Source organism: Schistocerca serialis, chromosome 3 (genome assembly GCF_023864345.2).
Source record: "Schistocerca serialis cubense isolate TAMUIC-IGC-003099 chromosome 3, iqSchSeri2.2, whole genome shotgun sequence".
Taxonomy (NCBI): domain Eukaryota; kingdom Metazoa; phylum Arthropoda; class Insecta; order Orthoptera; family Acrididae; genus Schistocerca; species Schistocerca serialis.
The window spans coordinates 76,710,303-76,725,965 of record NC_064640.1 but is presented as its reverse complement, the minus strand read 5'-3'; the positions used below and the strand labels follow the sequence as shown (position 1 = coordinate 76,725,965).

The following is a 15,663-nucleotide window of genomic DNA, read 5'->3' as shown; positions in this document are numbered from 1 at the left end:
TTTAATTCTCCTCAAATTGTGTGTTTTATGTTGAAGTGTGTTAAAACGTCAGAAAATGTAACTGAAACTGAGCATCAACTTGTTTTATAAAATGTTGTTTTCTTTCCAATGAGTTGCAGTGGGTAAGAAACGTGACAAAATTAAATATACAGTCAAACTGTGGACTTTCCATTATGTTACTGTACTTTGTAACAAATTTAATTTTGGAGCAGTGACGGGCCTTCAAATGAACAAGTCTTCAGTTGTTGCACTGCAAGTGGCTGCAAGTAACTGAGAACAAACAAAAATTTAAGAAAAATGAAAAGGGCAAAATGACTGACTCATTAATGCTTACTTTCCAGTTAGGTCCCTTTATCTTGATTAAACATTTCCTACAAAAATAATGTACTCCTTAGCAGGTAATCAACCATATCTTTTAAGACAGACAAAGCCTGACACTTAATCTAATAGTGTCAGTACAAGTCATTGGGTTTCTAAATTTCCAGATTTCAGCAGTAAAAATCATGTGCAAAACTATGTTCCAATCTTCACTAAGCAGCTTAGTTTATGGGAATTCCTAAAGCTGCAGACAGTCAACTAACATTTCCAACACAATGTCAGGTGTATATGTTTTCGTTCTAAAAACATCAAATCTCAGAATTTATCGAATGTCATTACAAAAGAACCGTGCACATCATGATTATGCAGATACATAAATATGGTAATACACATTTCTGAAGTAAGATCAAAATATGTAGAAAAATCAAAACATAATTACATGGAGATCTCAGTTTACAATCTGAAAAAGTACCAGTTTTCTTTAATGCTATGGACGGAATTCCACGACTTATGAATTCAGCCACGGATGTTGTAAACAATCAGCTGCGGTTGCTCGTTCAAGCGGGTCGTATGCTAACATCGGTGTAAGGAAATCTGCGAATGCTTTTGCCTTCTTGTGATCCCAAGAATATTTTTCAGTCAGTACTTCAACAAGACCCCAAGGCTTCAGTTTTGTAATTCGGCGTAGCTCACCTAAAAAATTTACATTATTAAATATAACATGAACTCCAAATACAGAGCTACTGTCAACATGTATTACAAATGAGTTTTTTTTTTCAGCAAATTGTAGAATAACTGAACATGCAGAATAATGAAGAAAATTTATATATAAGTCAGTTTTCATGCTTATGTCCATATAATGTGTAACACTAGCAATAATGCTAATGCATAATTTTACTTTTATTAATAAGTTAGTTCAGTGAAGACTGCAAAATTTTTTCTCTATCAGCTGAACTGAATTTGATAGCATAACTGCTAAAATGATCACTGCCTCTTACAGAGATCTCATGTCTTCCTTCACCATGTACAGCAAAGTGGGAATTATATCAAAACATTAGTGATAGTAACAATCGAGCTGCAATGGTCCATTACAAGCAGTACTGTATGGTGCTTAAAAATGGTATAATGGAGGCAAAAAGCATGTGCTATGCAAATAGAATAGCTACTTATCAGGATAAAATTAAAATCATATCATTAGTGGAGAAGGAAGCGCCTGGCTTACAGCAAAGGTTGAGACACACACACCTCCAAGATACTGACAAGGGTGAGATTGAGTCAATATTTAAGGTTGCTGAAGACAAGGAACTGTCATGTATATGATGATGTACATGGCAGAATACTAAAGGACTTTGCTGCATATGATAGCCTGGTAATTAGCCATATTTATAATTTTTTTTTTTCCTTTAGGAATTGTTAGTTCCCTCGATGAGTAAAGTACTCAATAGTGATATCACTTTATAAAAAAGGAGAAAGGGATAATGTAGAAAATTTTAGACTTATTTCTACGTCATTGGTGCTTGCAAAAATAAGGTTACACCTTGAAAAAGTGGAGTTTCTTTTCACCTGCTGACTGCAACTGTGATGGTAGCATGGAGGAACTAAGAATAGAACACATTTTTTTAGGAATGTCCACTGCAAGAGTTTGACAGTGATTTGAGAACTCTACACGAAGTGACTCCAAATGCTTTGGACTGGTTGACACGTTTGGGCATTTCTATTTGATTAATTTTTATGCACTTGTAAAACCATATGATTGATAAATAAATAAATAAATAAATACATACATACATACATAAAGAAATGTAAAAGTTATTGAAAAGGCTGTATAGATAAGGGTATTTGATTATTTCAGTTCACATAATTTGCCGTTGAACATACAGTTTGGTTTCATAAGAGGGTTAATAATGAAAAGCACTACATTCTCTTTTCTCTTTGCACAGGATGGCTTAAATAAAAAGCTGCAAACACTAGGTGTTGTCTCTGATTTAACTAAGGCATTTGTGTTGATCTCAAACTATTACTGCAAAAGTTGGTCCAGTATGGAATAAGACAAACAGCTCATAACTGGTCCCTCTCATGCAAGAACAGACAGCAAGAGATCATTCTCCACAGTAATGATAACAGCTGTGAGGTGGCACCTGACTGGAGCAGACTTAAGTGGGGAGGAGGATGGGGTGGGCAGTGTCTCAAGGGTCAGTGCTGGAACCACTGCCATTCTAATATTACACGTGTTTCTAGAATATTTCTGTTTGCTAATGACACTAGCTTGGTAGTGAAAGGCGCTGAGTGCAACATAAGCAGTGTGTTAAATAGCACAGTTCATGACAATTTTAGGGCTTAAAGAAAATATATTGATGTTAAATCAACTAATTCAACTAAAACAGACATTTTCATTACACAGAATGTGCATATGATTGTTCAGATAGGGAGTAAGTTGTCGTGGAAAGCTTATGCTCAGGATCTTGTTAAAAAACTGAATGGTGTACTTTCATTGCTTTCAATTCTGCACATTTAATTATTTCATACAGAATAAATATAATTAATTGTTTCTCAGTTTCATGTCATCTACTCTACATTGCCAATTCCAGTTCAATGTACTTGTTACATTCTCCTCCTCCTCCTCCTCCTCCTCCTGTTCAATGATTTCTCCCATCTTCTTTTGTGGAGCCTGCATTTCTGTGGGAGAGTCTCGTTGAGTTCCCCATTCATTTCCCCACTACAGTCATCACAGTGAAATTCCAGCCCACAATCTACACATACCACTGCCTGTCTGACTACCCTATAACATCATCCACACTTATCAAGCATTGCAGCACAGATTAAACACTTAAAAATTGAATTAAATCACTTAACACACTTTACAATACACAAATTTTTGTTATTAACAAGCTGTAAAAATTAGGCCTACATAAAAAGTTAATTATTTCCCCTTAAACAAGATCTCAGCATTCATTTAACTGCAGTTTCTATTAATTACATTGTTCACAATAAAATTTATTAAGGTAATAATATATAAGGTAACAGGGCTTATAATGGGACCAACAGAAAATAAATTGTGGGAAAATGTAAAATCTGGGAAAGTAAAACAGGTTTTACTGTACTGAGTGCCCCTTGTCATTAATGTCTGGTGTTTTGACAGATATTTGCTACTCCATTTCGAAAGTGTGCAGCTGGAGTCACGATAAACAAATACTGCTCATCATGTCTTTCATGTGAAGTCCAGTGTCAACTGAAACTGTCACTTCATTTCCCATTACAAACAAAATAGTTTTTGAAGCAGAGTTTTACGAGCCCATTTGAAAGAGTGGTCCCAAATTAGCAAAGTGCAATATTCGATTTAGTGACATCTATTAACAGGAACAGTAAAACTACAGTCTATGACACACAGTCAGGAAACTCTAGAGGGTAAAAAAGATGCAACATTTTTGCAGCTGAAGTGATGCTAGTGCTCCTAGGGCCTAGCATGTAGTAACATAAGACTGGCACAATACAGACTGTGTTGCCAGTCACTAAACATGGAGGTGATTTTCCCAATATGAACAGGAAAATTTAATTAATTACATCTCATCTCCTGTTAATGTCAACATACAATAATAAAATCTCAGTGCACTGTAATACACTAGACTCTTGTAAATCCAGCCATTCCTTGCACATATGGGTCCTGGATTAACACAAGTGCCAGATTATTTACAGTGTCTGAAATTTAGTTTGAACACACAGGGACTATGCTTTATTAAATTAAAAAATACAATCATATTCACGGAGGACATAGTCCAAGAGTGTATACAAATACAGTAGCAGCACTCACTATGAAACATGTCTCAAATTTTTAGTTTCCACGATGATAATACATGAAGGTGTCACGCTTATATCACGTAACCGCTTTGCAGGCATTACATCGATACTGCATTGCATAATGTATTCCAGGAAGACATCTGCAGCTTCAGCACTGGCAGTGTGAGACTCTTCATGCTCTCTCTTCCTGTGTCCTCTTCTTCATTACTTTAATCACTACTTGCCTGCACACTTTTTATTGTTTATTTATCTGCTAAAGTTTGGTCTATCTCACAGGTTTCCTCATTAAGCCAGTTAGCAACATCATATTCATCAATTCATCCTCCCCTTGGAAGCTTTTGGATAATGGCGATGTACAAAGTGACAACAACTGAGTTAGTTAGTTAATTAGTGAGTAAGTTAGCTACATGTTCCACAAATAATTTGAACAGTTCTCTTATGAAAATGATGTGGAACAAGTCAGTTTACACCATATGTATACAAGATTAGTGTTAACATTAATGAACACATTATCATTTTATTCCTACTCATGCAACTACACTTAAAAACAAAGTAATTTTTTTCTGGCTACCAGTTTTTAAGTAGGAATCTATCAATAGTATAGAAAGAGCTGTCCAGGAGAAATGATTTTAAATTAGATTTAAAACTTGTTTCACTACCTGTCAAACATTTTACGTTATTGCACAAATGATCAAAAATTTTTATTACTGTATACTGAACTCATCTCTGAGCCAATGACACCTTTAACAATAAGTAATAAAGGTCATTTTTCCCTGTACTGTTATAGGTATGTACATCACTGTTGTTATCAAATTGTAATGGATCATTTTCGACAAATTTCATTAGCGAAAATATGTATTGTGATGACTAGCTTCTTGATGAGATACCTACGTGACATCTGTGGGTGAACACCACATATTATTCTTACTGCTCACTTTTGTGCAATCAATACTTTCTTTCTAAGTGATGAGTTACCCCAGAAAATCATTTTTTACAGCATTAATGAGTGGAAATATGTAAAATATGTGAGGAGGTTGATACATTTGCTTTCCAAGATTAGCAATTATCTTAACTTAATTGTTTGAGAAGCTCAGTAATACGCTTCTTCCACTTTAAGATTTCATCAAAATGTATGCCCAAAAATCTGGAGCATTCTAACCTAGAACTGAATGTAGCTCCCCCACCCCCCTTCAAAATTCAGGGAAAGTCCATTTTCAGAGAACCACTTAATAATTCTTTGGAAAATATCACTGACTAACTCTTCTGTTGCTTACTCGTTCTAATAGGATTTATTATAACACTAGTATTATCTGCAAAAACTACCAATTTTGCTTGCTAAATGTTAAGTGGAAGGTAATTCACATATATAAGGAACAGGAGTGGACCTAAAACTGAACCCTGTGGGACTCGCTTTGTGATTTTATCCCAGTCACTAAAATTTTCTATCTTTCTGACATTGTCTGAATTATTCAGCACAACCTTTTGTATTCTGTCTGTCAAGTAAGATTCAACCCAGCAGTGTGGAAAGAAATCGGTTCCATAAAGATACTAAGAGAGTATCTTGATCTACATTCTACACAATAAAAGGTCTTAGAGAGATCACAGAAAATACTAACAGGTGATATACTATTATTTAATGCTTGCTCTATCTATGCAATGAGTGACTGTTTAAATTGCATTCTCAGTCAAGCAACATTTTGGAAAAAATGATGACCCCTAATAGACTGGTTCATCACCGTCACCGAGAACTCTGCATCAATGGACAGCTGCACTTTCTACAGCTCTTAATTATTGTAGCATTCTCCACTGTTTGGAAAACAACATTTAATTTGATTGCTTTCAACACCTTGAACATAACCTCGGTAGAGCCCTTTAACATTCAGTCAGCAAGGAGACAAAAAGTGCATATTAATAATGATGTTTAATTGTTTTCAAAATTCCATGGTCCATGAGCTAAATTGAGGCTGTCACACAAGGGGGAGAATGAGTGTTTGTACACCATTGGTCTTCTGAGACACATTAGTAGCATTAGTGGGAACATTGACAATTGTAAGGATAGCTTTCAGTGGAAGCTTTTTCTTCTTCTGCTCTTTTATCACAGCTGTTATAAATGTTTTGTGGCAGTACAATACAAAATATGTTAATGCACAGTTTTTGTTGTTTGTACCCAATACCTTACTTCCCATTCTTGACAGATAATATTTTTGAAGGAAGCATCTTGTAAAAGAGGCTGCTTCCATTAGCACTGTACAAAGCACCAGCAGTTAAATCTCCTTCTTCTTTGCAAACTCTTCTGCATCTTTTTCGTTAGCCGAGTTACTTTCCCCAGTGACTGTTGACTGCCACATCCCATGTCACATGCTCCAGTTTGGTAGCCAACCAACACTTGCAGCAAACAAGTTACTGCCACTAAGTTATTTGTCAAGTGCAACTGTTTTTTTTCTTTTATTATAGGGCAACTTACTGGAAGTCCTTTACTGCATAGTTGTATGAATGGTCTATAAACAGCTTCGTCCAGTTCATCATCACAGCTTTCCATTTTCCCAGCTCACTCTCCATTTGCATTAAGTACTGTCAAATAACATCTTTCTTTCTGATGTCACAAACAGTTGTTCTCTGAGCACTGTACTCAGCAGCAATGAGTTTCTGTAAGAACCTTGGTTCCATTTACCTAAAATAGTGAATTTCTGCTTGAGGTCTAGCATAATGTGTTTCCGTTTAAAGGTATGATGCTGAATTTTAAAGAAGGCCACAATTTCAAATAACTAACAACATTTTTGAGCTTGGTCATTTTCCACTTGAGCAACTATGGAATGGATTACTGAGACAATGGATTACTGAGGACCAGATAAGTTAAAGTTTAGTGTATACATGGTTGATATTAGCATTGACATAACTATATGGTTGAAAATCCTATAATAGGAGAAATGAATTGTTACCTGAATCAAACAGTAGAAAGTCAAGGATGCAGTAACAAAAACAATTATGAAAAGGATAAATTGCTATTTACCATATAGAGGCAATATTGAGGCACAAAGAAAAGACTGCTATACTTTTAAGCTTTCAGCCAAAAGATCTTCAAAAAAAAGAAGCAGAAAACACATACACATTCACACAATCATAACGGACACACAACACCACTGTCGCTGGCCACTGAGGCAGTATGCTTTCAGCGGCTAGCGACAGCAACCACGGTCAACTGTGAGAGTAGTGCTTGCGTGAAGGTGTGTGTCTTTTTCTACTTCTGAAGAAGGCCTTTTGGCTGAAAGCTTAAAAGTATAGCAGTCTTTTCTTTATGTCTGCCTGCGACTCAACATTTCCTCTACATGGTGAATTTAACTGTATATCCTCTTCATTATATATTTGTAACCTGATGTATTTAACTTCAGACAGAACTGAGTGTAAGTACATCTGCATGCTTGGCACATATTTTCTGATACTTTGTGCCAACTGTAGATCATTTCACGAGTTTCTTTGCAACCTCGAACCCATTTTAATACATTCAAAATGAGGCACAAATTTTACATTTCTGGAGATTAGCTGCTACTTTTTCCTATAAATACCTCTTGGGCCTTGTCTTTACTTCTATGTCTTGCATGTATGTATCATGTTTATCTGTTCTCTTTCCCAGTTATCAAAATGTATAAATATCTTCAAGATTTTCCTTCCCAGTACTAACACTTAATCCTCCAGCATGTCCACCTATGATGCTTTCTTCTTATTTATGTGAATATCTCAAGCTACAGGTAGCCCATGTTCCATTACATTTAGCACAAAATGTAATTCCTGTTCACTTTCAGCTACCACTACTGCATTATCAATTAATCATACTGTGCTAATTTTACACCCTGATAAACAATAACAGTTCTTTACTTCCCTCAATCCCTTTTCAAATAAATCTGTCAGTACAAATTATTCTAACTCACTCTGAACGGATAGAACTTTGGGAAATCTAAGAAGTGGTATTTCCAGATTGCATTTTTGATCACAGCTACAACTTATAGTGCAACAATAAACTCTGAAATATGACCCGATTTGCGTTTTGAATGTGCTCTTACATTTCATTTACACAATCGTCTTGCAGTGTGTTTACACACATCACTCACTTGGCAGCACTGCAGTAGTGAAGTTACATAAGAAATGTGGGAATTTCTTGACTCATGATCTTGGACCCCAGTAAAACCTGAAAAATACCAGTACTTCAGCAGCAATGAGCAATGCTGGTGCATAGCAGTAGCAGTCAACGCAGGCCATGATGCTGCTTTTGCTGCTGGAGTACTAGTTATCCTCATGGTTTAATGTACCTGTTAATATATATCGATAAAACAGATCTTCCACTACAGTAACCTTAGACTGTTCTATTGAATAGGCATGTAACATTCCTCTTAAAAAATCATTTTTCTTCATAACAGGAAATGAACTGAAGATTTCTGTCGACAATGGGCATTACATGAAACATGATGAAAAGTGAAAAATGTGGTCACTCCAGCTACATGTCGAAAAATGAAATTGAAAATATCTGCTGAAACACCAGAGGAAATGCCCCTGACAAATCACTACTGCCCTGGAAATGTCGCTTTATAAAACGTGTACATATTGCGGTAACAGAGGAATTAATAATTGTGCCTTACACCCCTCCAATGAAAAAATAGAGTACTGAACTAAATTTGCTAAATGTAAAGTAATCATTAACTCAAAGGTTGATTTGAACACTCCACTGTTTTGCTAGGAATGGTTATACTGGAGGCAGTATACACTTGCCAAAACTGTCAAGGAGACTGGCTCACCCAATCAGCTACAATAAGACCAACAGTTTCATGCAGATTCATATGATGGAGTGAGTACTGGCATTTTTCATATACACTAAGTATTGCCAAGAACACTGTTATCCGCTCATCATTACATAGGTTGTTTCAAAAATACTTTTACAGGCTTTGAGGACAGGTCCCTTATACCAAAAAAAGTTCACATACACACCGCTGAAAACCCTACGGTCTCAAGTTATTAACTAAATTTTACAATTTAGGTGACTGGAGCTCATCAACACACACTCATAATACATGCTTGAAATGCTCTCCTCTTGGTTCTAAAAATATATGCACTCACTGAATCGCAGACTGTTGCACACTCCCAAATACTCCCTGATGGTTTCGAATGGTTTTGCTGACTTCCATGACATGCCAATGAAAAGTTTCTGTATTCATGTGGTCTACTGCATAAACTAATTGGTTAAGGTCCCCCAGAGATGAAATTAAAAGGACTGAGGCTGGGGGTTTGTGCAGGCCATGGAACTGGTCTTCCTCTACCCTTCCATCTGTCATGGCGGGTACCAGCCAGTGCATCTTCAATACTGAGACTGAAATTTATTGGAGCTCCATGATGCATAAACCATATTTTTCTTGTTATTTGCAGTGGCACCTCTTCTAGTAGGTACCTGAGGGTGTTCTGAATAAAGTAGCTGTAGACAGCACCCTTAAGACATGTTGGGAGAAAGTCGCCTACAATTCCAGTCAACACAGTCTTAAACTGATGGTGATGTCTGGCCTGTAGCATGAGGACTATGACCAGAACATACGAGTATACGTTGGTACTGGAAATTTGTTACACCTTCTCTTCCTAACTTTTGTCTTGTCTGTAAACACAACTGAAGTGACAAACAATAGATTGAGAGTTTGTGCAACAAACCATCAGTAAAAGTTCTCCAATGGTGGGTGATCGGCACTTATAAGGTCCTGCACACGGCTCTACATAAAAAGCATGTCTGCCTGCTCAAAAAATGTATGTAATGGACACATTGGAAACAGATGAATAACAAATATAAACAAGTCTCCCTGGCAACATGCCATCCAAGACACAATGCGTCAAGTGGATGCGTATGTAAATGAAGTAGTTGGGTTGTAACTGGGAAGTCATTGAACGTCAACTTTCATTAATAACTTGAAAACAAAAGATTTTCGGACATATGTTTATATGATTTTTTTTCTTGTTTTGGTGGAAGAAACCTGTCCCAAATAACAATGTCTTCAAAGTTTCTAAATCACATGTAAATGTTTCACACCTACTGACACGAAAATCTGTGGGCACCCATGGAAGCAAGAGTATTCCACCTTTCTCTCTATTCTCATGCGATGAATTGGAAGTATCTGTCAATTTAATTTCCCTGAATACTGTGTGTCTGAATTCTAAATCTGATGTATAACCAGTGCCTCACCTGACTGCAATAACCAGTGGTGGACTCCTTATGTTTTCTGCTGACAGATTTCGTGACTTGATGAGAAATGTGTCACAATCTCCGTATAGCAGCTACTTGAACAGTAACAATATGAGATTTTGCATCTATATGAAGGAGCCACCATGTCTACTTATTTACTAGCAAAAAGAGATGAAGTATTTCTTCCTAGCATTGTTTTGTCGCACCCTGGATTTCTATGCGTCTGTATGAGCCTCCTCCTCCTCTGTTTCTTGCAGCAAAATAAATCTATTGCTTAAGCGAACTTTGAATTTTCTAACAAAATGTTCCCCTATCTGCTCCTTGCTTGTCACATTTTCCTAGGAAGTCTATCTGTTTTCCCCCTTCAACTGCCATAATTCAAAACTCGCATTTAGTAAAGCTGCCTGAAGGGCAAAAATCTTTCTCTCTCATTCCTTTATTTTCCTATCTTTCTGGCATACTCTACAATTCCATGGAAAAGCTTCATTGAGCACCCTGTTTTCTTCTCACTGCAATTGCCCCAGTGAAACCACGACCCACAATTTTCGTAAAATGCACCCTCTTTAAGTAATCTCCAGCAACATCTACACTTTTCACATAAGCCTGATTGATTTTATAAAACTTAAGCACTAGATACCACGTAAGAAAAACAACAGGTGTAATGAAATAAAAATTTATGTTCCTCTTTTTGTAAGATTCTCCCACATAAAATTAGGTCTAAATTTACTTTCTACATTGATTTACCTAATTTAAGACAATACTAAAATTTACACTAATGTAACTACACTTACATTCTATTTGTAACAACAAGTAATGTTTGAAAGTACCTTCTAATCTTTTATTTATCTATTCATGTTAGTAGAATTCATAGTAATCTCATGCACACAGAGATGCCAACACTCGATTTTAGTGTTTGATAAATTAATGGCGGGCAACTCTTCAGGCTGTATTTCTAACATTTTCATCATACAAAGCGGTAACACCAAAGTGAACACACAAATAGTTAAATGTCATATGCAGTTAAAATTTTTATGAAGCTAACTATGAAAGTGTAAGAAATAAAGAAAAATATTCACCTTTGTTTACAATGGTTAATTAAAGAAGCACAATTAGTATGTTTCTTTTCCTGTGACTGTTCTGCAAATGTTGCTCTCTGAGACATCTACATATTGTGGCAAAATAGGAATTAATAATTGTCCCTATACATCCCTCTAATGAAAAAAATACAGTATTTACCTAAATTTGTCAAATGTAAAGTAATCACCAGCTCTAACGCTGGTTTGAACACTCCATTGTTTTGCTAGGGATGGTCATGGTGGAGGCAGTATGCATTAACTTTCTCTGTCTAGGAGACCAGCTTGCCCAATCAGCTACAATTGGACCCATAGTTTTATGTAAATTTGTATAATGGCTTGACTGCTGGCATTTTTCATATACACGAAGCACTGGCACATTTGTAGGCAACATTAAGAACCCAAGAAAATCATACAACCTATGTTGGACTTAAAATTAAAACCTTTACATCACTAATTTAACACTTAATAAGATACAGTCACAGAATAGCTGTGCCAACACTGGAAAAGTTACAGTAATTAGTTAATGATTGCTAAAATAATTACGGTACCTTTCCGGCTGAAGAATTCACGAGAATGTTTGCCAGAGAAGATTATACGCCTTGGAATCGGTCCCAAAAGCTCTATAATATGTGCCAGGTGGTCTTCATCACGGGTATAGTCATCTCCAGAGTGCGGCTCGAACAGATAATCCCCTGTTGCTAACTCAAATGCCTGAAAAATATTAAGCAGTAACTCATTAGTTTCATAACTATTTGAGACACAAGAAAAAAATTGTCAGTATCTGCCCAACAACAGACTTTAAACAGAATGAGTTTGCTTTGGCAGCAAAGACAAGACCTGTTACAATTCTGCTACACTTGATTTAAATTTTTTTCAAGGGTAACTCAAATAGGTCACAAAACAGGATAGAGGCAACAATAATCAATGTTAACTTCCTGACATTTATTTCTTCCTTCAACACATTCGCCCTGTATATTCAGACACTTATTCCGTCTCTTTACAAGTCCTTCATAGCCAGTCCATGTATAACCTCTTCGGCTATGACATCATCATTTTTAAAATGTTGGCCACCCAAATGATATTTTAGGCACCAAACAGATGAAAGTCACTGGGGCCTAAGTTGGGACTGTAAGGTGGATGTTACAAGCATTCCCAATAAAATGTATGTAACAGCTCGTGCATTTGTTTTGCTGTGCAAGGGAGGGCATAATCATACAGAGGAATTACTCTAGCCAGGTCATTTGCAGCGAATGGCCTGTCAGAGTTCTCGTAGAGTGGTGCAATATGTCATCGGTATGACCCCTTTTATGTCTCAAAACACTTTGAGCATAAACTTGCAGCCTGGTGGAATGGACTTTAACTTTTTTTACTGTTGGAGAGATGGAATGTTTCCATTCCATGGATGATCATAGGGTTTCTAGTTGAAGTGATGAAACCAAGACTCATTTTCTGTAATAATTTGTGCCATTAAAAGTCCTCTCCCTCCTCAACATACTGAATAAGATGCTCCAAAGAGGAGGAGGAGGAGGAGGATATTAGTGTTTAACGTCCCGTCGACAACGAGGTCATTAGAGACGGAGCGCAAGCTCGGGTGAGGGAAGGATCGGGAAGGAAATCGGCCGTGTCCTTATAAGGAACCATCCCGGCATTTGCCTGAAGCGATTTAGGGAAATCACGGAAAACCTAAATCAGGATGGCCGGAGACGGGATTGAACCGTCGTCCTCCCGAATGCGAGTCCAGTGTGCTAACCACTGCGCCACCTCGCTCGGTCCGCTCCAAAGACAGACCCATTCTATTCATTTTGTGTTTCTCAGTCAACATGCAGAGCACCCACTGTGCACAAACTTAATGAAACTTCAAATGCTCATGCACGATGATGTAAGCAGCTACCTGTGAACAGCCCGTAGCATGTAGTGTATCACTGATTGCCACACGCTAGTCATTACAAATTATCTGTTCCACACAGGCACTGTAGTTTAAGTTCCCACAACTGCAGAACAACCAGGATGCTCCCACTCTCTTATGCATAATTTAAACACAGTATAAGGTAAACTGACATTTGCGACTTATTTATTGACTTACCCTCATACCTACCAATTTGATTTCAATTTAATTCAATTTGTTAGGTTCAGTGGTGCCATATGAGTCAAATGTATTTGGTCATGGAAAAGTTACTATGTAATTCACAGAAAGCCAATAAGAAAGTCTAAAAACATAAAATATTTACAGTAGTGTGTAAAACAAATAGTATGTTACAGAGCAAGATTCAAAAGTGAAGAATAAGATGGGCAGGACATGTACAGAGAATGCCAGAAACTCAGAGCGTCAAGAAAGTTTTGATGGGAAAACCTGAGAGGAGAAGGAGAAGAGGTAGACCCAGGAAAAGGTGGCTGGACGATATGGAAGATGATCTAATGGCGATGGGAATAAGAAATTGGAGGAGGAAAAGGGGGGGGGGGGGGCGGGGCGGCGCTATGGACAGAGAAGAATGGAAGCAGGTGATAAAAGACGCCAAGGTTCTTCAAGAACCAACCAAGAAGAAGAAGAAGAAGAAGAAGAAGAAGAAGAAGTGATGTGATAGAAATAGTGTGCATGAGATGCATGGGATAAAGAGAAGCTATTTGTGAACTGAGTATCCAGAAACCGGTGAAAACTGCTGATTCAAACAAGTGTAACACAGGCAACTTTTTTACTTCTGGGGCCTAGAAACAATTAACATACAGTTGGTGAGACTTGTTTAATTTTAGTGTGCAGTTGTCATTAGTCTCTCTCAGAAATGGAGAAATTCAGTTAAACTGCTAGTGAACAAGTGAGTAATGCACTGTGTGGATGTGGTCATCCTAAGCAATATATTGTGCAACTAACAACTGTAGCAGTGTACTACTACTACTACTACTACGACCACCACCACCACCACCACCACCACCACCACCGCCGCCGCCGCCACCGCCACCACCACCACCACCGAGTGACGTGGCGCAGTTGTTAGCACACTGTCCAGCCATCTTGATTTAGGTTTTCCATGATTTCCCTAAATCTCTTCAGGCAAATGCCAGGATGGTTCCTTTGGAAGGGCACGGCCAACTTCCTTCCCTAATTTGATGGGACTGATGACCTTGCTATTTAGTCCCCTCCCCCAAATCCACCAACCAATCCACCTATCTATCAACCATCACCAATAATAGTAGTAGTATTCAGCTGTGGATCATGTCACGGTTTGACATGGTGAAAAAACGCTTACACACTTACAGCTCAAATTTGACAAAGATGGGACAATTGGAACATTCCCTGGAGTTCATCATCATGATCTTCAAATGCTGAGTTCCTTGGGGATGACACCACAGTAACAGAATGAAAATGGTCTGCAGTAATAGTGACACACTCCACAACTTTCATGATGCCCTCTATAGGTGTCACAAGTCTTAGAAGGTCATTGCTTTGTAGTAGGAATAACCCTGGCATTTGCCTGAAGTAATTTATGAGAACCACACAAATCTAAATCAGGATGAGCAGGTGGAGATTACAGCCCCTATCCTGATGAATAAAACAGCCAGTCCTTTTAAAAGAGTACAACCTCATTCGGTTTACCCCTAGTCTACAATACAGTTTTGCAAATAATTATAAACCTTGTGTTACAATGTCCATTCATTTCTCAAACTAATCACCACATAAAATACACATATTATATTCCAAAACGTATCTCTACACCCATTATCAGCTGACATCAGGATTATGGCAACAATGTTTGGTTTCCATTTTTTGTGCCGCAGTTTCCCACTTGCTTGCCTGAAAAATTGAGTCTGCACCCCATCATGGAGTTCAATGCTGAAGAAGATGCAAGTGTTTCAGAGTATATCACATAATATATTGTACAATTCTGTAAATCTGGCTCTTCAGCACACAATCCATGTACTTGTCATTTCAGAGCTAATCGTCGTCGTCGTCGTCATCATGATACTGTAGTGAGCATAGAATATTTTGACAGGGGCACATAACAACAGAAATTAGTTGTGTGATCAAGTCATAACACAGCTTGTTTCATCACCTTCACAATAGTGTCAAAATAATGTGTCCTCCAAGAGAACATTTACTTGACTGCACTGTGGGACTTAAAGGAAGCACTATTTTGTTCTGCGAATTTCCAAGACTTGTGACACCTATAGAGCACATCATGAAAGTTGTGGACTGTGTCACTATTACTGCAGACCATTTGTATTCTGTTACTGTGGTGTCATACCCAAGGAACTCAGGATTTGAAGATT

General features: G+C 37.4%; 1 protein-coding gene across 3 annotated transcripts in view; it reads right to left on the bottom strand.

Moving 5' to 3' along the window:
- Window positions 1-334: 334 nt before the first annotated feature.
- Window positions 335-15,663, bottom strand: part of LOC126469739 (SRSF protein kinase 3-like) — a 385,641-nt gene continuing 370,312 nt past the window's right edge. For all 3 annotated transcript variants that reach the window (XM_050096946.1, XM_050096947.1, XM_050096944.1), the window contains 2 exons: window positions 11,949-12,111; window positions 335-1,011 (listed from right to left, as the gene is read on the bottom strand). In XM_050096946.1, the coding sequence (XP_049952903.1) occupies window positions 827-1,011; window positions 11,949-12,111 (348 nt within the window). In that variant the 3' untranslated portion in view covers window positions 335-826. The remainder of the gene's footprint in view (window positions 1,012-11,948; window positions 12,112-15,663) is intronic.